Source organism: Salvia splendens, chromosome 16 (genome assembly GCF_004379255.2).
Source record: "Salvia splendens isolate huo1 chromosome 16, SspV2, whole genome shotgun sequence".
In the NCBI taxonomy this organism is placed as follows: domain Eukaryota; kingdom Viridiplantae; phylum Streptophyta; class Magnoliopsida; order Lamiales; family Lamiaceae; genus Salvia; species Salvia splendens.
Window position 1 is genome coordinate 7,494,161 of NC_056047.1, and position 27,922 is coordinate 7,522,082.

Here is a 27,922-nt window from a genome sequence, read left to right on the forward strand (position 1 = left end):
TAAAATAATCGGTCAAAATGTAGTTGATCATTAATTTTTGACCGAACCACTCAATATAAAACAAAACATATTTTCTACGACCAAAGCCTATCACAATTAATGTGTTTGACCAAATATAGGTTTGACAAGTATGCGAGATCTTTGGATTTTACGAAAAGATGACAGTTTTTCAGTTGCGAGAAAAATTCATAAACGCTGTTGCAGAAAACTAAATTGATTTCTAAGGCAATCTCTTGAGAGACAGTTGAAATAGGTCATATTTTATAATATACATCAACCACTGCAACTGGCACAACTCACTCAGAAATTAGTTTCAAGTGCACGCACATACAAAATGTAAATGCATTACTGTCAATACAGATAGTGTCCTATATTACACTTACAACACTGCACAAATCGCACTGATTCCTAGGATTCTTTGTCCCTCTTCTGTTATTTTTTCATATGTCAGCTTCTGCATATTACAACTATCTTATTCCTTTTATCATACATTTAGTCTTTGCATTGCTTTCAAGAGCATGTACATCTCTCTCTCTCTAGTCAAAAACTTGCATGCCAGAGGCAACCTTGTTCGCCTCTACCTACCACCTTCCAACATACTGTATTTATCTCTGTTGCTCCAGTATTCAAGATGTCAAGAAAGAGGAAAAACAGAGCACGTGCGCTGCTCTTGCACTTGGATGCTCCATATCAACGACCCGAGTCCCAACGCTGACCAGCAAAATTTTGACGACCAACAACAGCATCCTGCATCTGAGGTCAAATAGAGTATTCATCAAGGGGATAATACTTCCTGGCTGGCTGATATTGGTTTTAAGGATGCAAGACACAACTTTAGCACCGCAACTTTTTTCTACGGCTCAAATGTATTGTTCTGGGAGAATTGTTTTTCAAGTTCAGAAACTGACAATAATCTAGAGAATGGCAGCACTAAAAAATGTTTTAAAATTTCACCAGGCACAACCAGCTTGTCAAATGAAATGTATATAACAATTTGACTAAACCCGCCAGCATGTAGGGTAACATGAGTTAGCAGGGAATAATATGCAACAAGCATAGAACAGAAATATTCACAAGATTTTGAAAACAGATATCTGGTCATTTGATATATGATAGTTCTACATACCTCATACCAGGATGGCGCTCCCTTTCACTTGTGCATCCACAACTAAACTTATGAAGTCATGTCACAAATGTTTTTGACTTGGAGTTCTTTTGAAGGCTAGCCTTACGAAGTTGGGGATTTTCAATGGAATATACTAGAAGGCTTCCATCTTTAGTCCCAGCTATGAAGCATTCTTCAGGGGTCACATAAAGTGAATTTATTGATTTTCCACAACCAGTATATTTCGCAAGAATTTCAAGGGAGTTCATAGAGCGTACTGTAATCTGTCCCTGATCTCCAGCACAAACTAGAAAGTTACCACAACTACTCAGTTCAATGCAGCTAAGGCGGCCATTGGACTCAGCAGTTGAAATGTGCCTCCCATTTATGGAAAAAAGATGCAAACTAAGATCATCCGCATACAGGACAATCTGGCCATGGCGAGAAGCAACAAGCTTGGACAATGGTCTGCCAGAAGGATGTCGAATAGATCTCACATATCTACCTTCTTGTATAGTATGGAAGACACAAGTTCCATCTTTCGAACCACTTATTACTAGATCAAGCTCATTACTTGCACATATGCATGTAATGATGTCATCATGTCCACAGAGAATATGAAATGGAGTATCAGCAATGATGCAGTCTTTCCATGAAAACTCTGTCCGTGTATTTCTAGATCTCTTATCAGCAGATCTAACACGAAGAATTTCCCACACCATAACGGTGGTATCATAACTTCCGGTAGCAAGTATGCTTCCATCATCTGTCACTGCAAAGTTACAAATGATAATTCAGATCTAAACAAATTCTCAAGGAAATATGAACTGATAGGATAACTGCAAAACAGATAAGACGGAAGAAATTCACTTTTAAACACAAAATATGATTTACATTAGAGAGGCTTCAGCTTAAAGTTTTTCAGGTTTTGTTTTAAATACATTTCTGTAAGGTAATCAAGTTGCAGGTAAGCTGGCTAACCTTTCATCTGATACCGGCTGGTGGCCTTCAGTTCACCCCTTGGATATTTTCAATTATTTGACAGGGACATGCACTCTAATGGTTTTATTCGCATTTGTTCTAAATTTTAGAGATTTATACTTCTTCCTACTCGAGGGTTTGTCGTTCGGTTTATCTTTAGAGTATTAAGAAAGCCCGACTTTTGAGATTTTGGTTTGTGACTTCCGTAAGCTCTAGGACTACGACATTATAATTTATAACTAATAACTAATATAACCAATTGTAAATTGAAACTGTTATAATTTCTAGCTGGTAAGACTCTTACCTGAAACACAGCTAATGACATCTTTATGATGTCTGACACTCTGCACCATCCTTCCATCATTAAGGGACAGGACCTGGAAACTGTTTTCCCAGTTGCCACAAGAGATGAGGAAGTTCTCAGATGGTGTTTGCAAGGTTGCAAAGCACTGTGCTCCAGGCTCAAAGTTGTCAGTCAAAGGACTTCCAATTTTACAAGGAGGGAGTACGTCCGGACCAATAGCAAAAAAGGGATCCTACATAAAATTTTAAGTTCAGGGCATATGCACTTATATTATAAACGATAAAAAAGTCTTCTACATGCATTAATTAACATCGCACCTGAGAACCAGAGAATGTAAAATTCCCACCAAATTGCAATTGTGTTGTCAACCAAGTTTTAACATATATGTTGAGGCTCTGGTCCACAGAGATAATGTACGAGTCCAACACATTGATGTAAACCACAGCTGATGAAGAATTAATTGAACATGGAACGATAGAGGTTAAATTGATAGACCCAGGAGCATATCGCAGAGGATGAGTAATTGGGATTGGAGGCCCCCGCCTTGGGTGTTTCTTCTTGAAAATCTGAATGGGTGTCTGACCAAAATTAGCAATCTGGTCTTCTATGGCCGATCTTTGCAGATCATCTTCCATGTTATCCATGTTTACAGCTCCTTCATAGGTTAAATAATAAAAAATATTTGCAGCCTGTACACCAAGATCACAGATCAGGTAGAAATTCATAATCACGGGTCTTGACATAGAGTAAGGGAAAAGTATCTTACCTCAACTGCTGGTTTTCCACGCTGTTTGTAACCAAACACCAAATCAATCCAGTTGTGAAGGTTTGAACTAACATACTCACTTTCAAGGGCCTCCCTGTTTTTGCTGATAAATTCTTCTGCTGAGCCCTGGAGATTGTTTTGATGGAAGATTGTTATTAGAACATCATAAATTATCAAATTAAATACCAAAAAAGATAAAAATTAACGCTAGTAACAATATCAGGGCAAAGAAATTGATCAGCAAATACTGATAAAAAGAATAAGCATGGCCTCAAGTAATCTATTTTTCACAAGCTTCTCCCACCACTCTTCTTAATTAATCTAATAACAACAAGAGCAGACTAGCAAAAGCTATTACTGGGAGAGAGCACAATCAAGTCAATTAGCTCATAGAACAAACAGAAACCCCAAGAAGGGCAAACCAAAATTGCAATCACTCACAACCCTCACAATTGTAAGTTTTTAAATTAATCTAAAACAGTGGAAACGTGACAAGAAAATTCAAGAGTTTGTCCCAAGGGATGAGAGAACTACCTTTAAAAAACAAGATACAAAAGGAAGTGATTGGAAATAAGTTGAGAAATAAAGGATACCTTTGCCCATGGAGGGAGGCAAACATCACGTATTAGTTCCCCATCTTGTTTTACTCCGAAATGGTATGAGTTCGAATTCATTAAGAATTCTGGCATGTAAAAGAATTCAGGAATCAATTCCTTCACATCACTTGTATTTGTAAGGCAGTTTCGGTATGTGCTTTCAATGCTGTGAAAGAGGCGGTCTGCATGGTCAAATTTACCACCCTGATTGAAGACACAGGAAGGATGGATTTTTTAATAACAACAATAATGGCGATATGATGATGACAACAACAGTGATGAAGATAATAATGATGATAAATATAAACAATCAAAATGGAACTACAGAAACAAAGAAAATCAAAGAAAACAAAAAAAGCCGTAAAATCTTGAGTAGGCTACAATAGAAGAAAGAAATTAACTTCTTCGAGTGCATAACTAGTATCAGATTTCAAAATGGAACAGTAATGTAATAACAAGAGAAAAACCAAGTAATTGTGGGTAGCAAAATCATGCCTGCAGACTGCGATGGAGGGCTGTAAATGGCTCTAACCGAAGTAGGTAATACAGCACTATACCCATGCTAGAGTAATGAGATCCATAGTAGAAACTGTAGAAGGAAGCAGAGGGAGAGAACATGAAGAGCAAGATAATATAGATTCAAATCATGGAAATTGGAACATAAAATACATCGAGGGGGCCAAATTACCTGGGAATATCAGGATCTACAAAGTTATGGTACCTATCCTCAAAAACCTGAATCATTGAAAAATAAGTAAAAGATATAGTAACCGCACAAGGACAATGTACTGGATAAGTATGGTAAAAAAATTAACCTCAAATCGTTTAGGATCGAGGGCTCCAACAGGCTTTGATAAATCTCTGAAAGTGGCAGATTGTTTCAAATCAAGAGTTTCAGATGTATAGTCCGCCAATATCCAAGGAAAGACGGGATACTGGGTTAAATCATTGTATGACCTTCCTGCAAGGGTGTTGAGAATCATCAGATATTCAAAGTTAGTCATCTCTCTTCTTCTCCATCTTTCCTTAGCAGTTTCTGCCATTTCCTGAGCTACGCGTCTGTCAACAAAAGGAATAACTCCGGTCTTTTCCTTATAGCTCTTTAACGTAGATTCATTTCTGGTTTTCACTATCAAACTTCCGACATCCTTCGCATCTTTTTGAGAAGCAAAATTCAAAAATATTGGTGCAATAGAGTTAACAAAGAAGATCTCTACTGCAGTGTTTCTCAGCAAGAATCGAGTCCAATGGACAGCCTTAACCTGCAAGCACAAAGTGGCAATTAGGTTTACCCATATAATGTGCTCGACTGTAACAAAAAAGAAGCATAAAAAGGGATAAGTACATCTAGTATGTTCCACCACCGGTGACGCTTAGTACTTATATGCTGCTTCTGACATCTGTCTCCAATAACTATATCAAAATTCTCTGGGTAACCTAGTCTTTCAGCATCTCCATTCAAACTTGTGGGCCATTTTAGAAACTTCTGCCTCTGAGGTCCTCCAGAATGTTCAGGTTTCAGAACAGGTGATCCTCCTGTACCTTCAACACAAGACTCAGCAAGGAAATGTAGGGATTTCTTTATAATTGCCAATCGCCCAGATAACTTCCTCCTTGGTGTTACAAGAACACAGGGTACTTCCATGAGAACCTGCAAATACATTAGTAAAACAAAAAAACATTGTGAGATAAGAGTGTTCGTTGCTCTATGGCTTCACTATAGATGCTCAAATCATACCTCGCTGGTCTCTGATTCTGTTACCGGCGGGTAATCTTCTCTATCTTGCAAAATTTCCTGCTCGGTACTTTCTCTTGTCACCTCTTGTCTGCCTGATGTATCCTCAATCTCAACAATCTGTTGCTGGCTAGATTCATCCTCATTTTCATTTGGCTCTGAAGATCCCTCGTCAGTAATTCTTTGAATTCCTTTAACAGAAAATTGTTTCATTTTCTCCAAGGTGACACTCCCCGAACCAAATTTGCTATCATTGGTAGAAAGAAGTGCCTCATTGTTAGATGAAGTGGAGGAAGGCTGACAAAGCTTATCATCAAAATGATAATTCCGTCTTAACTTTTGCCTACGGCGCCATCCGTCCTCGGTCTTATCAAGTTTCCAATGTGCATCTATGCTATTGGGGAACGGATTAGCAGACCATGGACCCCTTTCATCAATTAGCAAGCGAAAGATATGAACCCACTTCTCCTGTACAAGGTAAACTTAGATGTGAGCACTACGTGCAAGAATAGAAAATGTTATATAATCAAGGAAGTTAGCCAAAGATATTCATATATTACAGATACAATTTGCTGGTCTTCATCCAAAGAGAGCTGGCAAAAAGATCTTCTACTTTCATCGGAAGAAAGAATGGCACTTAAACTACTCTGTATCTGGTCCTCAGAAGCTTTCTTTTGAGTAGATTCTATAGACATATGTTCTTCCATTTTACTTCGCAGCTCATCTAATTGCAATTTTCGATCTACTGACACACTCTTAATGTATTTGACCTCATCCGCGACCTGCAATAAAAAGATTAAGATTACAGCCAGTAATAGCAACAACTCTTTAAGAGTATCACTTCACATGTTTTCTTATCTCGATAATTACAACAGAAAATCTTGTTCCGCTTATGATATCCTTAGTAAGAAAAAGAAGAAACAAAAAAACAACACTTTGCCTGCGACCAAAGGAAAATTTGACGAGTAACAAGAAAATTCTGGGCCAATGGATGGCTAAGCAGTTTCCACTTGTACCTCACTCTCCAGTTTGGCAAAACTTTGAAGGTATACTTTAACAGAAACTACTCAACAGTCCCGAGGTCGGCTGGCACATTTAGGGATTCAAAACCCTTACCTTAATTGGGAATAAACCAACCTTCTTGTTACCGAGAAAAATAACAAATTTGTTCATGTTAATATATTTTCCAGTTTATCTAAAGTTTTATGTATTCATTTGGGTGCATATGACAAGGATCGAATATTATGTTGGCACAGTAGCTAACTATACTAAAACCTGGAAGAAAAGAAACATACCGCGCCGAGAAGGCGATCTTTCTGGATAAAATTCAATATAGAGTTCCCTTCCTTTGATGCACTACTTAAATCAGACAAATCATCACTATCCATGATGCTTGTAGCTAGCATTGACTTCCCGCAATTGATAGTTTCACGTATCAATCTGGATATAACATGAATACGAACTCCACCATCAAGCATTCCATACTGTGACCTAACAGCATGCAAGGACCTGTGCACAAATCAAGCGGTCATTACCTAAAACATACTCCCTCCGTCCCATAAAAGATGGCACGGGATTTTAGGAGATGCGATTTTGTGTACTAAGTGGAGAGAGAAAATAATATATTTATATTAATGTAAGAGAGAACTTTTTCCAAAAAAGGAAATGTAACATCTTTTGGGGAACAAACAAAAAAGAAAAGTGTGACATATATTATGGGACGGAGGGAGTACATTTTTTATTAATAAAAAACCACCAAATAATAATTTAATGAACCAGACATTAAAACAGATCCTGCAAACATTTTTCAGCTGCAGATGATAAATTTTATTACCAGATAAAAAGTTGCAGCCTACTCTTGCTCTGGTCATCATCAGGAGTCAAAAGGAAAGGCAAAGCAGGAACAACCTGTTGGACGCACCGAGATGCTCTCTCAAGTGATGTTCTACAAAGATAGAGGATCATTAATCGGTTAACGAATCTTAAGCATTTTTCCCCTCTTAAGAGCATAGCCTTATCAACAGCTTTATTTGGTTTTCCAACTAGTGCACTGCTGATCCCCCCTGACACAGCTGCAGCCATCTCAGCAGCTGGGATGTTTAATGATTCTACCAAGCCACGGGCTCTTTGGCTTAAAGATGGCATTAAAAATGACGAAGATATTGGTAAACTCTTGCTCTGTCCCTTTCCATTCATTTCACTGATAATAATCCAAAGGTTGTCGTATAAATTCCACCACTCATCACAGATTTTTTCATCTTCATTTAAGAAATGTTTGTTTGGAATCCCATAATTCCTATTAAGAAAAAAGTGAACTATATTAAAAAGAATACAGAGAGGTTCAAGTGAATCATGGATGCAGTCAACGTCTTCGAATCCCAAATATTAATAGCAAAGATGATGATACCCAGGTAAGTTATTGGCAGGCTCTCCCTGCAAGGCTTCAACTAAAGCATCATTAAAGTCTGGGCAGTTATCTAGTTCTGGAAAATGAGAAGAAAACTTGGAGCTGCATGCTGGAAACTGTTGAAAGGGAAAAAAAGTTTCTTATATACAACACAATAACATGCGATGCAAAAGGATTATAGTTCACCCTACACCAATTTAAAATAACATGCGATGCACACACAACATGGCATCCCAGAATGAGTACCCAGTGCATTTCTGTTGAATGGAATGAAGAAAAGGATTATCTTCTATCAGATTCTTTGGACTTTTCCAAGGCCATGCCATCTTGAAACTATAGAGATGTTTCCATTACACTTAGTTCTTCAGTTCATGAAAATCAAGGAAAATTAAAACCACGATGCACAGATAGGATCTGGCATTGGATGGTCCAGATTAATCATCAAAATCATGTCATTTTGAGGGTTTAATATTGCATTGCGGGGGTAATTTTGTCATAATGGGAAAAATTTAGGCATTTAATTATGTAACAAATTCAAGCTAGCCACTCTCTGCTCAAAATTATATCAAAACTTTAAATTCCACATAACTCTTTCAATTTATAAATATTTTTCACACACATCTATCAAATTAAAGGTAATTTTACGAGAATTCTAATGATATTCTAATTGCATATCTTCACATTAATTATGTTCCTAGCTGAGGAAATATGAGTTAGCTGCTTATAGTTAATGACATATGAAAACATGCAGAACATGGTTTTGTGCCTTTACCGAGCATAAACTTCCCCCATTTTTTCTCTTCTTCTCTTACTTTACTGATTTTGCATTAAAACCCGTTCCATTTCCAAAGTTCAGATGGAGTAATAAAATGTGATTGTAATGAGTTAGTGGAATGTGGGGTCTACCATTTATAAAAATGAACCGGGACTCCTAATGGCAGACAGAGGGAGTAGTTAAAGTGAAGAGAGAGTCTTCTCTATATGTTTCTCTTTCTTACTTTACTCTCTGCTTTAACTATTTATTACTCCCTCCGTCCCGGCTAAGATGACACATTCCTTAGCCGGCACGGGATTAATTGGTGGGTGTAAGTATTAAAATAGAGAGAGAAAGAAAGATGAATATTTTAATAGGAATGGGAAAAAGTGGTTGGGTGTATTAATTGGAGAGAGAAAGTTTCCAAAAAAGGAAATGTGTCATCTTAGTTGAGACAAACTAAAAAGGAAAACGTGTCATCTTAAGTGGGACGGAGGGAGTATCATTTTTTCAAAACGAGTGCAAAAAATAAATGCATCTAGTAGCTTGGGACAGAGAGAGTATTTTCTCTCTACACTTAACACACAAAATAACATCTCCTAAAATTTCGTTCTATCACTACCCAAGTGTGACATCTACCTTGGACGGAGGGAGTACTATTATATACCTAGGAGCAAACTTTAAAAGTCTCTTACAATTATGAAAGATGAAGTGTAGTCTCACTATTTAGAAGTGAGGATAATTAGTCATATTCTAATGGGGCATGGGCACATCAAGTAATGGAGGTTGAATAGAAACAACATACTGGAAGCCGATTATCTAATTCAGAGATGAGCATTTCATCGACTAGCTTTACAAGGTAGAATGTGTTGTCTCGACATGGCTGACAGATGAAAATATTTTCTTCAGCAGATGAGCTTATTAGCTTCTGGGTCAAATCTTCATATATATCACGAACAAATGACTGATACGAGATGCCAACCTGTAGAAACATGACTTTCACAGAGTTTGTTCTTTGGTAATTTAGAAAATGAAAAATTATAAGTTCTATGAAGTAGTAGTAGAAATACTTGTTCACTTTGAATAAGCAGAAAGTTCACAGTCTCTTCTAAATTCTGCCAGCCACCTTTCACGGAAAGAACATAATGAGAAAGCACAAGACTGTAAATACTTTTCACCATCTGTTGCTCATCTATTTCAGAATCATCACGAGTTCCTATTTTCACTTTGTAATTTATTAACACGTCAAGCTTTGCAGAGACTGTCAACCAAGAATTCCACCCATTTTCCTACATAAAACATTTACTTATGTTAGAGGAATTTATTTTTCTTGACAGAGTACAGAAAGCAAAAAATTAGTACCATAAGAGCTTCAATATTTGAAGGATTTGAATCTAGTAGATCTAATAAATCACCCATGAGTTTCACTCTTGAAGTGCGATTCTCACAACCTGACAAATATATGAAAATGAGAGGTAAAATTTGAGGAAGGTAGAACTCAGAATTATTCCTGCTGTTTTTCTGTGTATCAGGTCGGTTCTGCTTCTGCAAAACCTGCAGGCAAGGCAGAAAGAATTGTAAACTCTGCTGCATATTTTTTAACCCACAAAGAGATAAATGTGAACACCCTGATAAAATAGGTTTAACTTCTATAAGCTACCTGTTTTGGGCTAGCACCACCTAGGAGAACATCAAACAGTGTAGCACACAGAAGGTCTGTCTGGGGGTATTTGAAGATCCTGTCTGATACTATGGAAAAAAATGTTTGAGTAACTAAGCTGACTTTCTTATGACCTTCAGATAAAGATTTAGATCGCCCCACTGCAATGTTGAAAAATTTGGACACTTTCTTCTCAGAAGGAAGACCAACAAGAAGTCTTCCAATAAACTGTAACCCAAGCAGTCTAACTGGCTCAAAATCCCTACAGTAATGATAGACACAAAGGTATATGAAACCGAACCACCAAGTATTAAGCAACAAAGCAGTGTTCATGCTTTTGTATGTATTTATAATAGCTCAAAAGATTTTGAAACATTCTGGTAAATAGTGGACAGTGGAGGTGGTAAAACTGCTAAGTACACTGAAGATCTCTCTGACATTCCTTCACCTAAAATAGGTTCCCGTCACTCCACTAAATACTTAAGCATGATGTGAAGAACTCAATAACTACAAATTGCAGGAAAATTTCAGCACAATAAGATGAAAAATAAGTTGAAAGAATTAGAAACAATGCCAAGAATTATAAATGACATCATACCAGATCCAAACACAAAGCAATGTTGTCAAATGTTTGAAAATTCAATGAAATAGTATAGAAGTAAATGTCATCTTTGTCATCCTTTCTATATTAGGGCATTGCATCACAAAATTAGATAACTACCTGGACAGAAGATTGACAAATATGTGACAACCTCCAATTATGTTCACTTGTTCCAGAAAGGAAGCAAGGAGTTGTTTGTCGGAAATTGCGCGTATTATCATATTTAAGATGTCTTCAATGCAAGCCGTATCTTTACAGATTTCAGAAAACGCAATGAGTGCTTTTATGTCAGATGCTGTTATATGCTCCCTACAAATTTAAATAAACCATTAGAATAACTAAATGAGTGTTACAAAAATATCAGAAGCAATACCCAGTAAGTATGGATATAAATACAGAATCAGATGTAAACGCATTAAAACACATAAAGTACCTGAGACTCATCTCTCCAAGACTCAATAAAAGAAGACGGATTTTATGTACTTCTTCACTGTCAGGTTTCTCTCCGACAATTTGGTCTGTCAAGGCCTGCTTGCTCCTGACAGCACGTTTGGTCTCAGCATTGCCCCAGTAAAACTGCCGAATAATATCAAGAACACGAGGAAGCCTACAATGACTCTTGAGCAACCTCAGATCATTATCAAATTGCTGGATAAGGGACACGTATAGCTCGCGTTGCACCTTGTAAACTGTGTGGACCCAGATATGAGGGTTTAGAAAGACATAAGAAATAGCATCTTTTACCAGCAACTCAGACAAGCCTGTAGGTAAATGTGAAGTAGTTATAGTGTGAAGGGCATTTGAAGAGAAGCATATGATCTTATATACAAACTAGCTGATAAAATTGATGAGCAATTTAGGCTTCATTGTTTACCACCATTAGAAACAACACCAAATAAATGCTTTAATGCTGAAAGTGTTTCCAGATTTAGCTGATTGGCTGGAGCTTGCTGCAGCAAAAATCCCAATACTGAAAATCCAGAAAGTAATAGCATCTGCTGTTGATTGGCTAAATTATCATCCAAGACCGATGCTATTAGCTTAATAGTTTCAGCAGTTAAATTTCCCAGAGTAATAGGAGGTAGCACCATCTTATCATTCTGTTTGCTTCCGTCTTTTTCATACATCCCAGGCTGTTTTAAGAGAGGAAAAAATACAGAAACTCCCCCAACACAGTAAATAATCTGCTGTAAAAGCCGTCGAGAGCAGAGCTGTGTTCCACCCAATACAGTAGCTTCTAAAGTCCTCTTATCATTTGCATGGTCAGCAATTGGTGAGACATTGGATAATGTCCTACCAATACTTGCCTGGAGAGAGAAGAAAAGAATTTCTTTCAGTCTCGGCAGTTATACAAAAAATTAAAGATCCTTGTTTGATCTGACATACTGCCTAGGAAATAAGAACCTGCGCATTAAGTCCAAATATGATTTTTGATGCAAGCCCATCTTTAGCATCAAGAAATCCACCAGGCAGAAAGTTATCCACATATGCTGAAATGTCATTATCAAGGAAGTAATACATATAACTTGGTCCTAAAGAACAAATTCCCCGTACAAGTTCAGCAGGGATAGCATCGCTGAACAAGTATGTTGGACCTATCTGGCCGCAAAATGGCAAAGCGTCTTTCACAGAATGCATGACATTCTCGTCCTCGTACATTGGTTGCTTGAATTTAGTGCCAATTGTGCAGGTCGTCAATGGTTCACTGATTTTTGGATATCTGGAATTTATAAGAATGAATATGAAAGATCTTTCATTGGTTTCCTTGAACAAAATCAACAGGAAATTAGATTACCTGCACTTTTCTGAGGATAAAAGAACACCATCTAAATAACACTTCAGCTGGCTTCCCCCAGAAAATGCTCGACCAACAGAATGCACTAAACAGAAAAAGTACCACTTCTTCCTGACAAGGTTGAAACTCATAGATGCACATTGTCTTTTCTGATTAATTGACTGAAATATAAAACCAGGGTTACTAAAAACATGATAGTATCACTTCATTTTGCAATGATATCTATCACAAATTCACGCTCAAAAACAGATTCCAATGTAAAAAAGATAAGGCTACTATAGTGGGAAAGAAAAAAAATGGAATTCGAAGCGCCACCTCATATATTAGCTTATCCATCGCAAGAACAGCATAGCATCCCCGTCCATTTTCCGTAAGGAAACTAAAGACGCCCATTGGTCCATTTTGAGGAAAGCTTTCTATCCTGAGCCAACATGTAAAAGAAAATCCTTTGTTCACAGGCCACTGAACTGGGGTTTTGATTACTATGCCCTGCATAGGTCACATTCACATCTGTTAACCGATAACATATCTTGTTCAAACTTCAAAAGATGAAAATAACTATGGAATAACATCCCCCCCCCAAATGAAGGAATATGTTAAACAGTTAACACACCATATCATAACTGTCTTGCTGAAGTATGATCAGAGGTACACTCACCCTTTGTTTTTTAAAACATGCTAGACTTTCTGAGTCACAATAACATATACCTGGGGATTACATGAAGCATATTTTTCCTTATTAGGGTAGCAGCCTTGTATATTAACTTGGAGTAGTCAGCCTCACACTGAAGTAGTAGGAGATCACATGGAATTGAGGAAAGGTTTTCCTCGTGGATTCAGCTTTCTTTTGTTTTGGACTTGTTTAAAGAGTATAGAGATAGCCCTTGTAATTATTGCTTCATTTATTTTGGAGGGGGCGATGGATATCTTGTCTACTCTATTTATCTCCTCTCTTCTTAACAAATAAAATGTTTATAATAAATTAATAATTAATGATTGCTTTATCATAACCTGCTTCCAGTTGAATATATAATGTAAATCCAAATTTTGTATGAGTACTGGATATGAATAATTGGAAATTGAATATTGTTCTAGAAACTGGATTTTACAGGGTTGAGATTAGCAGCTCTAACAGATCATAATTCTGTACCATAACTTCAAATTTTAGCATAAGTTCTGGATAAGGCACATCTTTTACCAATAACTATAAGTAATTTCTACTGGGTTAGTATACAAATAACTTTCAGTAAGTTCTACTGGTTTAGGTGACTATACGAGTTTAAAACTCAATTACAAACTATGCAAGCAATATTTTACTGGTGCTACTAGAACAGAAAGTGCTAACTTATATTAGAACTTTGGAGCAAATGAAAGAAACTGACTCAAACGTGTGATGATTACTTTTGCAAAAGGAAAAGCTGAGAGACCAAACATTTCAAGTAAGTAAAAAATGCAAATCATAGACATGGTTCTAAGTCCAAATCCAATATCTCTGGTTTGAGCTGCAAGCCCCAACTAGTCATGAGCTGAAGAGTGACATCATCTATAATGATTAAGCACTACAGGAGAAGCATGAAATTCTGACGTAACATAAGTTTCCTTGTAAAAAAATAGGATGTTTGAGAATTTATTTATTGCTAACAAAAAACATGTCAGATAATTCAATGTAATTCTATGGCTTATCTATGTTGGAGTATGATTCAACATTTAAATAAAATGTAGCTCAGAGGACTCCAAACAAAGGCTTGATTATGTAATAATCCCAATTCCTTGTTAATTGAGTCACTTCTTTCGGCACGGAGACTAAGAAGAGATGTTTAGTGTGTTAAGGAGAGGGAGAATAAAGTAGAAGAGAGAATAAAGTAAGAGAGATGAAGAGAAAATAAGAGAGTATTACTTTTTTGCCAAACATAGAAATGACTCAATTATCTTGTAACTTCACGAAGTATAAAATGAGTCAATTAACAAGGAACGGAGGGAGCACAGAAATCAACCTCATATATCATTGGGGTTCTCGGAATTATATATTTGGATACCTAGCAGTTTGATTGTGTGTGTAAGTGTTTGTGGGTGTGTGCTAATTCTCCTTTTCACATGAAAATAAAGTCTAAATGACCCTCTGTTAGATTTATGACACCCGAATTAATACATGAAAATCGAGCAGGCTGTAATGAGGGAGAATGATCGAACTTACAGAGTCAGCACCATTAAGGTCAAAGAACGCTGTTGGCCCTTTCTCATTAAGCATTGCTAACATGCTAGTTAAGAGTAATGATCTTGAGTGATGTTGACCAGCTCTCTCACTCCGAAGCAGAGCAAATATTTTACGGATATCCTTTCCAGATATGCTATGCCCGCCAACAACCTGAATCAACCGAGAAACTTTCCGAACAATAGTTTCACAATTTTCTTCTGAAAACCAATTCAGAAGAAAGTCTAGCATTCCAGCTCTAACACATGATGCTTGATTAGACAGAGAATCTCTTAGCAGCTGTAGGAACACATCCAGCCCATGTTGCTGCAATGAGTCACTGCTCTGCCCAATTATTGAGATAGGTAAATTATTCAACCAAATTTAAATATTATAACAAGAAAACAGATAAACTGAAAGGTTACTAGAGGGAAAAAAGTACAGGAGATAAAGAGCGTGCAAGCTTATAACTAACAAACCTTTTGAAGAACACTAAGATAAAGCAAGATAGCATCTTCATTCTGATCCAAAAAGAAAAAGAAGAAAATATGAAAATTAGGGTATATAAAATAGTATGTATCTGTCAGTTTTTATCCATTGTAGCGCTCATCAAGTTACCTCAATGAGTTTGTTTCGGGCCATGTAATGCAACATCCCCACAGTAAAGGGTGAGGTGTAGGGTCCAGACCCCCATTGTCCCCTTCCCGAGAATAAAGAAATTAAAACAATAGAAAATTACCTTAATGGCATAATTCACTTTAAGATCAAAATCTCCATCTACAAGCATATCGAGCAGAGCACTTAAAAGTAATTCACTAGGCTGCCATTGGCAGAAATCCAGCAGCAAACTCCTCAAAGTCTGATAATCCTTGCCAACAAGGGTCCTAAAAGCAGCCTTGAACATTGAAAGTGAAATTAGTCAAGGAACAGAAATAAAACCAATGAAGATTCCCCAAAAGCACCTAGCCTTTCTTACTAACCAAACTGCCATGATTAGACAACAAAATCACATGAATTTCAATTTTTGTTTTGCTTTCACCAAATACTGTTTATGCTATCTATATATGCTTTCCTGTCTAAACAAATATTGGAGGCATAAATACATCAAATCTTGACACAGATAGTTGAGCATTATAATTTATACTCCCCATGTCCCATAAAAATAAGGACACTTTCCTTTTTCGTCCGTCCCACAAATTTATCCCATTTCCATTTATGGAAAGTGCTCCCAAACTCAATACTCATATTCATCAATTTATTTACAACTTATACCACTAGGGCCCATCATTAAACACTAACAATAATATGGGTCCCACTATCCACTAACACTATTTTAACTACTCTTCTCCTCATCTCTCTTACTTTACCAATTATCCACTAATTCCCGCCGTCCCAAATGTCCTTATTTTTTTGGGCAGGAGGGAGTATGTATGAAGTCAGTCAATTTTCACACAAATTAAGATTACATATATGTTGAGCAGCTGGGATGCTATGAATAATCAATTAAGTTTCTTACATGGGTAAACAGGTGGATATTTGTGAGTTTTTTTAACTCAAAGAAGATAACGGAGTTTAGAAAGCTAGACTGGAACTATTATAAGTGATATTGAGACTTACGAGGCACAAGCCTAAAACTCAAGAAAACTAACAGGCTAAGATGGAGACGTATGGGGTATCTCGAAAAGTAAGTTTCTCACATGTTTGTTTCACATTTTGCGATTAGGCCTGCTAAACCAAGTCAGGATAATTTTCCAAATGTATTGTCTAGCTGAAGAGCCAGAGAACTTGAGTAGCCTAACAGATTTTCATCTGAGTACAAGCTTCCCTAACCTATGCACACATTCTTCCTTCTATATATGTATACTCTACCATGGAAATACTATGAATAACATCCATCTTTGTGCATACCAACTTAATTTCAACACTAGTGTTTAGTGTCAATTTGGGCATACTTTGATAAGAGTACACAGTTTATCACTTAGTTCACAATACAGTATCAATACAATTATACTTTTAGAGTGGTAGGTACATCCTAATATATTGAGCTACAAACTAAACAGCATAGGATGCAATAGTCTTAGAATCTAGCATTTCTTCGATAGCTTATTGTTTCAGCATTCCTAATTAAATATGAAGTACATTATAATCAGAATATACTTATTCGTTCTAATTTTCACACGCTAAACCTTGTCTTTTGTTGTAGCTTTGCATGTCAGTAGATTTAGTACATCGTCTGCATTTTCAGTGAAAGAATTGCCAGTTTCAAGTTCTCAATCCAGAGACTAGCAGGAAAAAAAAGTCTAAAAAAATGAAAAGGAAAAAGAAAAGAGAAACGGAAAGAGGTTGGTGAATATTGTTATATGACTCTCAAACTTATCAATATTGAGAAGGCAACCAGGTTACATCTGCTATGAGGAATCAAAGAGGGTACCTTTGAATCATCATTCTGCGACAGCAATGAAGTCAGAGTTTGAATAACATTTAATGCCAGTTTCTCTCCATTTTCAGCATCCAGATTTCCATTCAACAAAGATACAACATGCAAGAAGCATTCGCCATCTCGGAACAAGATTTGGAAGTACTGAAAAAAAATTAGACATGTGAAATTTTAAATGACAAGACTTCAGATGTAAATCTTGCCATATAAATGAAAAAAATCAAATACACTCATTGGTACTTTTTGATCTGTTAGTAGCATCTCTCTCATCCCGACCAGCAACTCAATTGACAAATCTGCAAAGTTCTTAACCCGTTCTTTCAAATGTGTAAATGTCTCCAAGTACTTGGAGCAAAGGAAACTTTTTGCCTTACGGTCCACTTCAGAAGATGGAACTACCTGTTAAATAGAAAAACATGGAAGAATGAATGGTATTTGCTCATTTTGCAGTATAAGTCAAATCAAAATAGAATACTGGACATAAGAATTGGCTACCTTCATAAGATCAAAAACGTAAGTAAGCATAAGATCTCTGAGATCTTCTTCCCAGAACAAGTCAAATATACAACTGATACATAAGGAACTGCACAAAATGGAATGCTTTGCCTCGTCTGATGCTGAGAAGTACTCTGCAAACAGTTCCAGGAATTTCTTGATACATTTTCCCCAACCCTCAGTCAGCACAGGTGAATAAGAAAGTCCCTGGCTTTGAGGAGATGCCACACCTCTGGTAGTGGTTTCTGCAAAAGCAACTGGAGTTATGGGCCTTTTAGACTCCTGGATCAGGATACAGGCAACTTTAAGCCCCCGAGGAATGGCAGCAAGTCTCTTGAAAGAAGAAACAGTTTTTTCGGATGAAAGTTTCAGTATATGAAGCAGGCAATTTGCCAGGGCAGTGGCAAGCTCATGATTACAGACAGATTGTTCGAGAGCGTCCACCAAAACAGTACATTCAGGCTGCCATATATCAATCATCAGACAAGGAAACAGGCAATGGGAGAGCACACACGTGAACCAAACCCCACAAAATAAATATATATATATAAATAAATAACATGAAAGATTAGTCAATCCATTCTCAGACATTTTAACTAAACCCATACATACTTTCAGAACATAGGTGATAGTAATTATGCATGTAGACCATCAATTCATCAAATCATAATACACTCTGGGCGTGCTCATTTTGAAGTGAGTGAACGGAAATGGAACTAGACATGGATGCTTGGTAAAACCGTGAAAGGGAATCAAACCCTGTATTGTAATCCTATTGGGGGGCCATGAATTTGGAGCTGGATTCATGTTTCAATTCTCATTCCCCTCCCAAAACCAAACACCCTCTAAGAATACATACATGTATTTTAAATGTGTACTAAATCTATTATAAACACTTTTTAATACTCCCTCCATCCATCCCATCTAAGTTGAGTCGTATTCCTTTATGGGATGTCCCAACTAAGTTGAGTCATTTCCTTTTTAAAAAAAAAACAAAACATCCAATCACTCTTACTTTATTCCTCTCTCCTACTTTCCAACACAATTTCTTAATCTCCATGCCCAAAAGTTTTGACTCAACTTAGTGGGGATGGAGGGAGTAGAAAACGAAAGAAGCTGAGAGTCTTATAGCATTGTTTTTTCAATACTATAATTTTGTTTCTTGTTAAAGAAAGGAACTGCAAATGACAGATTAAGAAAATTGTAAAATACTTGACTACATGAAAGAAATATAAGCAAAGGAGTATGATGTCTAACAACAGCAACATCAACCAAAATTGAAGAAGAACCAACCAAGTTATGGGAACTCCCACTTAAAGTTGCTGCAAATTCCATGAACGAGATTACTTCAACTTGGATAGCTTCAACTTCTTTAGCACTTGGTCCATCCTCAAAATTACTTGAATCATAAAATCCTCCATCATCTAATCGAGAAACCTCATTCCTACTAGAATTGTTCCCAAAGTATTCCGCAGGAGCTGGACCAAAGTAGAAAAAGTTCTCAGAGAAGATAAAGTCCCACACACCTTCAGCACGGAAGACATCAATCAATGATGGTGCAGAAAGAAGAACCTTCTTAAATGCAAAAAGAATATAATGTTGCATTGTGCAGGCAAATATCCTGCGGTGAAACCAAAAAATAAAACTAAATAAATATTTAAAAAATTGAAGAACCGTATGATTCTTAAGGCATCAATGAATGTGAAAGCAAAATAAGCCATGCTTAAAAAAAGCAGAGCTACTAAAAGTAGCATACAATCAAAGAAACTGTAGGTGAAGTGGAGGAAAAGATGAAACTGCACAGAGTTGATCGACCACCTTAAGTGGCTAGGAATCTCTTCCTGATCTGAACAAGCCTTGATACAAGGGAAAATTGTCAGAAGCACTCTTGTGAACCACTTCACAGAAAGCCCTGCATAAACTGCAGGAACCAATGGGGAAATTCTGCTGCTAGCTGGTACAGCATGGCAGAGTGCAGTATCTTTTGCATCAAGAAGGAAATAGCAAAGAGCTTCACTCAATTTGGCAACATAATCTTTCCAACTTTGTGAATAAAATGGATCAGAAGGAAATGAAGGAAACAGGTGTGCATGTTCTTCAAAAACTTCTGAAGTTTGTCCTTTTCTTCCCTCAAACTCATTAACATAATCTTTGTTGGATGAGACCTTGCGCTGTTTGTACTCTTGAAGCATGAAAGCTACGGAACAAAAGCTATTTGCAAATTTTTGTACCCTTCCATTCTCGCAAAGAAATTGCAAGTTGTTGAGATTTCCAAAGCTAAAGACTAGTTAAAGAAATTAATTATCGTAAAAAACATAATTCATAAGGAGTTCTTTACTCCACCCTCATCTCATACAAAGAATTGGCATGTAGATATACGAGTCTCATATTTCTGAATTATAGATCAACCCATAACATAGCTGATATTTTTTTAAATGCTTGAACCTCCGACTATTAGACAACTTCAAAGGGAATATATCATGCACTATATGTGGTTTCCATGATTAACAAAAACATAACCATGTGAAGCATTGAAATGGAGGTGTGCTGAAAGGATACATAGCTTCCCTGAGAACCTCCAATGACAGAACATGAACATCAAAAATATCCTGCAGTGGATTTTTCTTCCTGAAAACAGAGAGACAAGAATTAGAGGTGAATTAAGACCTCAACCAAAAAACATAGTTTGATTGAACTAGTGGAGATGATGTATGTATATGATAATCATTAGTAGCCAGAATTATTGCAGATAGCTATTACTACCTTTTAAAACTGATATTTCCATTTTCAGTCTGTGGTCAGTTTTATTTTATTGTCCGTTATTTGTGGAGTTGGGATCTTAACCCCCCTTAATTGTGGTTGTGTGACTGGATGAAGAAACTATAGAGTAGAGACTAGTTATGACAGCGAATAAACAAGCAACAACTTTTTCGCGTAGTAGGCTGTAACAAAGCCGAGAGTCTATTAAATTTTTTATATTCTAGGTCATTTTAAATGGTAATTAAAATTGGAATATGTTTTGACAGATGGCATCGTTTAGTCCACGAACAAAAGGAATGCACAATAAGAAGTGGTTGCATTAGTAAATGAATACTTCTGCAAGCCCAACGAGATCACCTTTCCTCACAGTGTGCTGAATCACTCACAACTAAGCTATCAATTGAAGGAACTCCCAGTCCATCCAAGAGAACTTCCAAACCTCCAATACTTCTAAAGTGATTCTGACCACGGGGATTATCCACTAAAGCTGACCGAAGAGCTCTGAGAGTCATGTGCTGAAGGGAAATATCAGGCCACAGTTCTTTCATTATCAATCTCCTGATCAAACGCAATATCTCTGAAACCAAAGTTACACCTCGATGATTATACTTCCAATGATACATGAAGCTCAAACATCAAACAGGCGAGATATGTGATGTGGGACTCAAGTGTGAGGAATGAACAAGCAGCATGAAAGGCAAAATAACATTAACTGAATACGTTACCTAATAACCAATTAAGACCACCAGCTTCCATGACTGAAACAACTGTTGTTTGATGCCAAGATAAATTTGTGTCAGAAGCAGGAGATTTTACAGGAACAGAAGGGTCATGATATGTTTCTTTGCTCTTTCCAGCAAAAACTTCCATGCCTGTACTTCTGATCAGTACATTTTCTGCTGTACTTGAATGAAAATCAATGAAGTTGCAGATGATGGAAACCACATGAGTGAGTATCTTCTGTAAAACTCCAGCATATTCTACCATAGTATTTGACAAATTCTCATCCGTTGGAAGAGCACTAGTAACAGTCTTAAGTTGGACAACAGAAACTGGAAAAAATGGAATTCATGAGTAACTATTAAGCATGTGATGTGATGTGATATGGATACCAATAGGAACAACTTGGGGGGGGGGGTAGTGCAATAAGAGTTATCTGAAACAAAGTAACACTAGCTAAAAAATGATAAGTATATAACAATAAGTCATACAGAAGATGAGCTCGATTGGAATTTCAATAGTATGTATGTATGTATAAACTTGCTCCTATCCCTTGCAAAGCTAGAGCCCAAGTCAGTATTAACTTATGACATGAATTGCTGACTATAGATTGTCTGACTGAAGGGTGAAACCAAAGGAAATTGATGCAATACCTCAAAACGAAAAAGTAAAGATGTCACCCCCAAGTTCCCAACCACCTCCAAGTTCTGTACTTTAACATCACTCAACTTCCATCCTTCTACCCATTAACTACTGCTACAGAAAAACTATGTGCAGGTGCAAACATGTTGCCGATGCTTGTCTTTAACTTAGAATATATTACAAAATTAAGGGATGGAAGCAACAAATACAAGATTTTGATTGTACTGGTGAAATAAGCATAAGGAAAGAAATATTTATGCAAAAGCATATCAATAATTTTCACCTTCCAAAGACGAACTATAGATCTAAATAAATATTTATAAATCTGATTGCCACAATCTCAGTAAAACAGAAATGATGCTACGGATCTTTGGAACATGTTAATCGTACCTTTCATCAAAGCTGTAAGCTTCTGAATTCCAGCATGGTAACCAAAAACCTTACAATTATGAATAGAGAGTGTCACAAGGGTCAAAGCATCTAAGGCCATCCATGATTCATTTGGTATATTCAGGCTTGTGGTAATGTTCCCTTGATCTGCAGATGATTCTACTACTATTAGCAAAGTGACAAACAACAGGAAAGACCATCAATAACATAGCAAATGTAAATATCATTTCAACAATTGGGAATCATCATTTTGAAGCAGAGTGGTCAAATGGGCATTTTGACTATCCTTGAGCTAGCTAATACATAGACAATGAAGCTGCTCCCACTCTCAAAACTACAATACAATGAGTGTAAGTTAACCTCAACTAAAAAAATTACACGCATTAAAATATTCCAATCCAAGCACACTTCTATACCAGCATTAACCTTTCGTATTTGCAAAACCAACTAAAGATCTTATTTGGCTTATGCACATCACCTTATCAGCGACATAATTCTTTATTAAGTCCACTTCTTCATAGCAGAACAATCGACATTGAACATTAACCAGCATGCAAAAACCTAGCTTACCACTACCATTGCCTATTGCCTGATCAACCTCCTCACTTTAGGGAGCAACCTAATTTCTACTTTCATATAAGCACTTGCATACTGTTTCCAAATAAATAAATAGGCCATATGCTGAGAAAAGAAGAAAAGCATGGGTTTTTTCTTTTTTTGTTCTAGAATAGAACTTAGATTCCTCGTTTGTTCTAGAGTTTTTTTTTTGTTCCGGGTTTGGGAGAGACGCATGACCCTCATGCGTCTCTTTTTAATGAGACGCATGACCCTTATGCGTCTTTCATAGAGACGGCTCATGCGTTTTAGGGAGAGACGCATGAGCCTCATGCGTCTCTACGTTGTATTGATCATAAGTCCACGTTTATTCCAAAATTTATACACAAAACGGAATGAGTAGTTAAAAAAAGAGTATTGAGAAATGGGAAAATTGAGGGAGAGAGCGCGTGGAAAGTGGGAAGGGAGGGGACAAAAACTTTTTGGACAGAGACATGCAGCGTGGAAAGTTGTATTGGAAAGTGGGAAGGGAGTTGTATTGATCATAAGTCCACGTTTTGGACAGAGACATGCAGCGGTGGGCTCGAGACATCGATTTTCTCTTACAATAATAAATATAAGATAGGCCACTAGCCTCATGCACTAGAGACGCATGGATAGGCCACTAGCCTCATGCACTAGAGACGCATGAATGTGATGATGTGATGATTTAAGCAACGTAGAGACGCATGAGGCTCATGCGTCTCTCCCGAAGACGCATGAGTCACATGCGTCGTCTAATAAAAAAACGAAAAAAAAGAGAGACGCATGACCCTCATGCGTCTCTATAAAAGACGCATAAGGGTCATGCGTCTCATTAAAAAGAGACGCATGAGGGTCATGCGTCTCTCCCAAACCCGGAACAAAAAAAAACTCTAGAACAAACGAGGAATGCTAACTCTATTCTAGTACAAAAATAGAAAAAACCCAGAAAAGCATAGCAAAGCAGGGACTTATAGAACATCAATACTTTATTTCAACCACAAATTTTAACCCAAAAAGCTTATGCTTAGATAAATTCATAGCTCACATTAATTCTCAACAGTCCATTACAAACTAACTCATTTTCAGTTTTAATTTATTCTATTAAAAAAACAGAACTGGTTCTATTTTCATTTGAAACAATAAGTAGTTCAGTTCAGTTGGATTTAAGATACCAGTTTAAGAGAAATATATTCAAATAAGTGAATGCATTTTACTCACTGATGAAGTTCTCATCTAAATTTTCCTGCCAACAACTAAATGCAATCGGTGTTTCTTAGGATGAAGAAATCTGCTTTATTTTTTGCATCTCATGTGGAGTTCTCAACACCAACATCAAAGATCGAATCAAGGCAAGTTATTTAATTTGGAGTGGAAGAGGACAGATACAGATTGGCAAAGAAAAACCTATAGCTCACTGACATCAAGAAAATAAAAAATAGCATGCAATTTACTTACTGTCTGTAAGCAATTTCGTTATGTATGTGACTTCCCCTATCAAGATCAGAATTATTTCAGCAGGGTGACCAAAATAGCAACCAGCCGCCACATCCACATCATCTCGCGTAGGTAAATCAGTAAGTGCTTCCTCTGGAGTACCCTGGTTAAATGGTTTCCAATCCCGGAATACTGTCAAGAACTGCTTCAGAAAAATATGGAACAATTTTCGCTTTTCCACCTGAACATTTTCAATAACATGAGAATAACACAAGCTGGTTTTTCACAAATTAATTGGAAGTATATAAACAAACCAAAGATATCAAACAAGGAGGTGTATCCATTAACTGCGTAAATAATTATAGTGATTAAGCTGATATAGCTTGTAACTAGTGAGTTACAGTAGGCACTCAAGAATGGGAGCCCTAACTGCACCCAAAAGCTAGCCCAAAGGTGGAGAGTTGACTCCCACTAACAGTTACTACCCTTTGTTTCAGAATTCAGATAAGAAACAAAAACATCTTATCAATTGTACAAAGGACATATGTAGTAGATAAAACATCTGCCACAATATAAAAAATTGAAAAGAATAAAAATAGAGAGAGAGAAAGACAGAAAGAGACAAGATTACATTCATTTCACAAGAAAGCTATCAGCAATGTCTTAATTAGTCTGAAAAAAACAAGTGGTTCATGATTCTGTATCCATGCAGCCACACTAAACTATATTTAGTCCAAACACTCTACTCTGTTAGACATGCACCCTTACCTTTAAAAAGTTCTCTTTTTTTCAACCATGTAGAATGATCGACACTTCTATAAGCTAGTAAGGATATGAACTACTACTTCCATAAGCTACTATGGGCGCAAATATATTAACATTCCTTTGATTTTTTTTAGCATTTGAAGAAAAAGAGATATGCATTTCATACTTCAGATGTAATAAATACTTCGCTGAGTAAGACCCAGCTGGTATCAGTGTGAAGGTCAGATGAACATAGCATGTGGAGAATAAACAATAGTAGCACAACGTATGTAACTAATGTAATTAGGAATATAACTGCACATGTTACATGCTTTTTCACTAGTCAGAAGATAACATCTTATATTCTTAAGGTTATAAAATGCCAGATGATATAATTTAAATTAAGATAATGATGTGTTTGAATATAATAGTGATACGATTATCAATGTTTAGAAGGTTTCTATATAAGATCTCATTCTCAAAATAATTTAGGACTATGATATTTAAAGATCATATAAGCTCATTCTCATTATAATTTTGTAACAAATGACAGGATATTCATTGAGAGCTGAAGGATCTCGGTACAGGGATTTTGTTTATCAAAACAGAGTGGCTAAGATATTTAAAGATCTTATAATGTCATCCAAACATCCTTCATATTATCTATACATGCCCATCGCAGAGAAAACAAAACATCAAATCAATAATTAGCATGGGACATAATGGCCCAAGTTTTCAAAAAAGTTGAAGTTATAGTCAAAATAAGGGGTGCTCAAGGCAAAGACAGGCTTTTGGAGAAAAGCTAATACGTGTCGGCAAATAAATTAAACTTTTCTAACCAAATTCATTGGATACTTACATAAATAATGATAAATCAAATCCACCATGGCAATTACACATACCTCATCAACAGCATTTGTATATCTTTCCAGTAATTCCTTCAAAATTGCCTCATCGCCTACATCACTGCAGAAGACATGATTGAAAGGTTATGAAAGCATTCATGAATGACTTAATTGCAGCTAACGTCATAGATTAATAGGTTTCTGAAGAGAAACTACAAGCTAACTTTATGTAATTACTTCTTCCATGGACATTTACTGATTTGATTCACAGTGAATCAGCAAATAACGAGATCCGAACAATAAATAAATAAATAAAATAGTGCATTGACTCTCTTTATAAACTCTTTTTACATGACCCAAGTATCCAACAATATAAAGTCCAAGGAAATGAAGCAGAGCTAGATTATATAGAAGACAATAATGATCAATGTGGACATCCAGCATAGTCACTTTCAAATGCTTGATATATTTGCGTTTTATGTGTGCTTAATTTCATAGTATCAAAAATTAGTAGGCAGGTGAATTAACCAAACAACAACCCCTAAGGCTCTCCTAATGCAAATATATACCAAATTTACCAAAAGAACAGTTAGGCATGAGTGGCTTTACAAAAGATATGCAGATATGTGATACTGATAAAATGTCTAATGAAAAACTAAATCAGATAATCTGCTTCGTATCACATGATAAGACTAAAGCTACAGACAAATGCTTCATTTCCCTTTACTTTATATACTCAAATTCAGTGCACACAAAATCATATTTGGGATTTGCAAGTTGATTGTTTTAATGCTATAGTAATCAGCAGGCAAATTGACCCCATAGATTGTGAGCCTGAAACAGATTATCCAGTAACAGGTAGTGAAAACTACCTGAAAATGATATCGGGAGTTGGGGGTGAAAACCTCCCAGATTTTGAGGGTGAACCACATTCTGCACTTTGGGGATTCGAAGTCCTCCAAAAGAGGTCTGCAACACCTTTGACAATGTTCATGCCTCCTTGGCACACCAGCTCGTGGGCCCAGCTAACAGCTACGTAACCATCCACAAATAAGCAAAGAATAGCTCCAACCAACCATAGCTTCCTCGAAACCCAAGCTCCGCTACACACTAGCAGAAAATTTTCAAATATAAATAAATAAAACAAAACTATAGCGAGCTAGAGACTAAAACAATGCTCAATCAACAAAAAATTGAGGCATGATCAGCATAAAACATGCTTAGGAAAAAAAACATAAAAAATGAATTGGACGGAGCACGTAATCAGGGGCGTAGCCAGAAAATCACGCCACAGGGGGCAAAATTATATCCAGAGTAATTTTATGAATTTTAATAAGGGGACATTTAGTGAAGAAGTTGATATATATTTGGAAATTTGTACCAAAATACAGAAGGATGAGTGGGGATGAGGAGGGGCAATTGCCCCATCTAGACATAGGCTAGCTACGCCCCTGCACGTAATCATTCATTAAACAAAATGATACCATAAATAAGCAGCTCCACGCGTATCTAATGAATTGGACGGAGCACGTAATCATTCATTAAACAAAATGATACCATAAATAAGCAGCTCCACGCGTATCTAATTCAAATCCAAAAAGGATTAATATAGGTCAAAACGACGATGGTGCAGCGTGTGAAAACATATGCAGTAACCAAAGAAGGAAGATTAATTGCGAAAGGAACAATTGACGCAAACCTGATCGGATCAAAAGGTGTATATGTTTATTGAACCATAATTCATAATTGTTTAAATCAGGGTTTGGAGAATTAAGATCTGAGATGAAGATTCTTCCTGAAGTTCGACTAATAAGTTGTGTGGATTTCCCAATTTATGAATTTATGAATTTATGCTGTCATTCGCTTCTTCAACCGTTCAGACTCCGTTACTTTTCTATTTTGAAGTCTATTCCTAAATTTAAGAGGTCGGTTGGTAGCTATGTTACAGCTAGATAAAATGATTAATCCGGATTTATTTGTA

At 36.6% G+C, this 27,922-nt stretch overlaps 1 protein-coding gene across 3 annotated transcripts; it reads right to left on the minus strand.

Annotated features, from left to right (window-relative positions):
• Positions 1-328: 328 nt before the first annotated feature.
• Positions 329-27,789, minus strand: LOC121771484 (BEACH domain-containing protein B-like). Of its 3 annotated transcripts, none has more exons than XM_042168270.1 (41): positions 27,641-27,789; positions 26,814-27,051; positions 25,999-26,062; positions 24,374-24,593; positions 22,340-22,486; positions 21,313-21,639; positions 20,945-21,164; positions 20,387-20,455; positions 19,646-20,104; positions 19,121-19,448; positions 17,828-18,289; positions 17,573-17,731; positions 17,327-17,476; positions 15,635-15,790; positions 15,375-15,416; positions 14,899-15,240; positions 13,020-13,193; positions 12,705-12,865; positions 12,314-12,629; positions 11,787-12,216; positions 11,343-11,670; positions 11,030-11,218; positions 10,309-10,570; positions 10,011-10,202; positions 9,719-9,937; positions 9,454-9,630; positions 7,895-8,010; positions 7,322-7,783; positions 6,783-6,996; positions 6,048-6,269; positions 5,491-5,955; positions 5,098-5,403; positions 4,568-5,014; positions 4,441-4,487; positions 4,248-4,341; positions 3,750-3,956; positions 3,157-3,282; positions 2,708-3,079; positions 2,391-2,622; positions 1,127-1,877; positions 329-753 (listed from the first exon to the last, which is right to left on the minus strand). In XM_042168270.1, the coding sequence occupies exons 2-40, from the start codon at positions 26,933-26,935 to the stop codon at positions 1,183-1,185; spliced, it is 9,720 nt and encodes a 3,239-aa protein (XP_042024204.1). In that variant the 5' UTR covers positions 26,936-27,051; positions 27,641-27,789; the 3' UTR covers positions 329-753; positions 1,127-1,182. The 3 variants fall into 3 exon arrangements, with proteins under 3 accessions (XP_042024204.1, XP_042024203.1, XP_042024205.1); XM_042168269.1 differs by having other exon boundaries at positions 11,784-12,216; XM_042168271.1 differs by lacking the exon at positions 15,375-15,416 and having other exon boundaries at positions 11,784-12,216.
• Between the last annotated feature and the right edge of the window lie 133 nt (positions 27,790-27,922).

What these genes read in the sequence shown, in the direction of transcription:
- LOC121771484 (XM_042168269.1), bottom strand. Translation starts at nt 26,935, where the DNA reads ATGAACATTGTCAAAGGTGTTGCAGACCTCTTTTGGAGGACTTCGAAT. An exon ending in ATACAAATGCTGTTGATGAG is followed by an intron (nt 24,594 to 25,998) that starts GTATGTGTAATT and finishes GAAAATGTTCAG; the next exon opens with GTGGAAAAGCGAAAATTGTT. An exon ending in ACCTTAATGGTGCTGACTCT is followed by an intron (nt 13,194 to 14,898) that starts GTAAGTTCGATC and finishes TGACCTATGCAG; the next exon opens with GGCATAGTAATCAAAACCCC.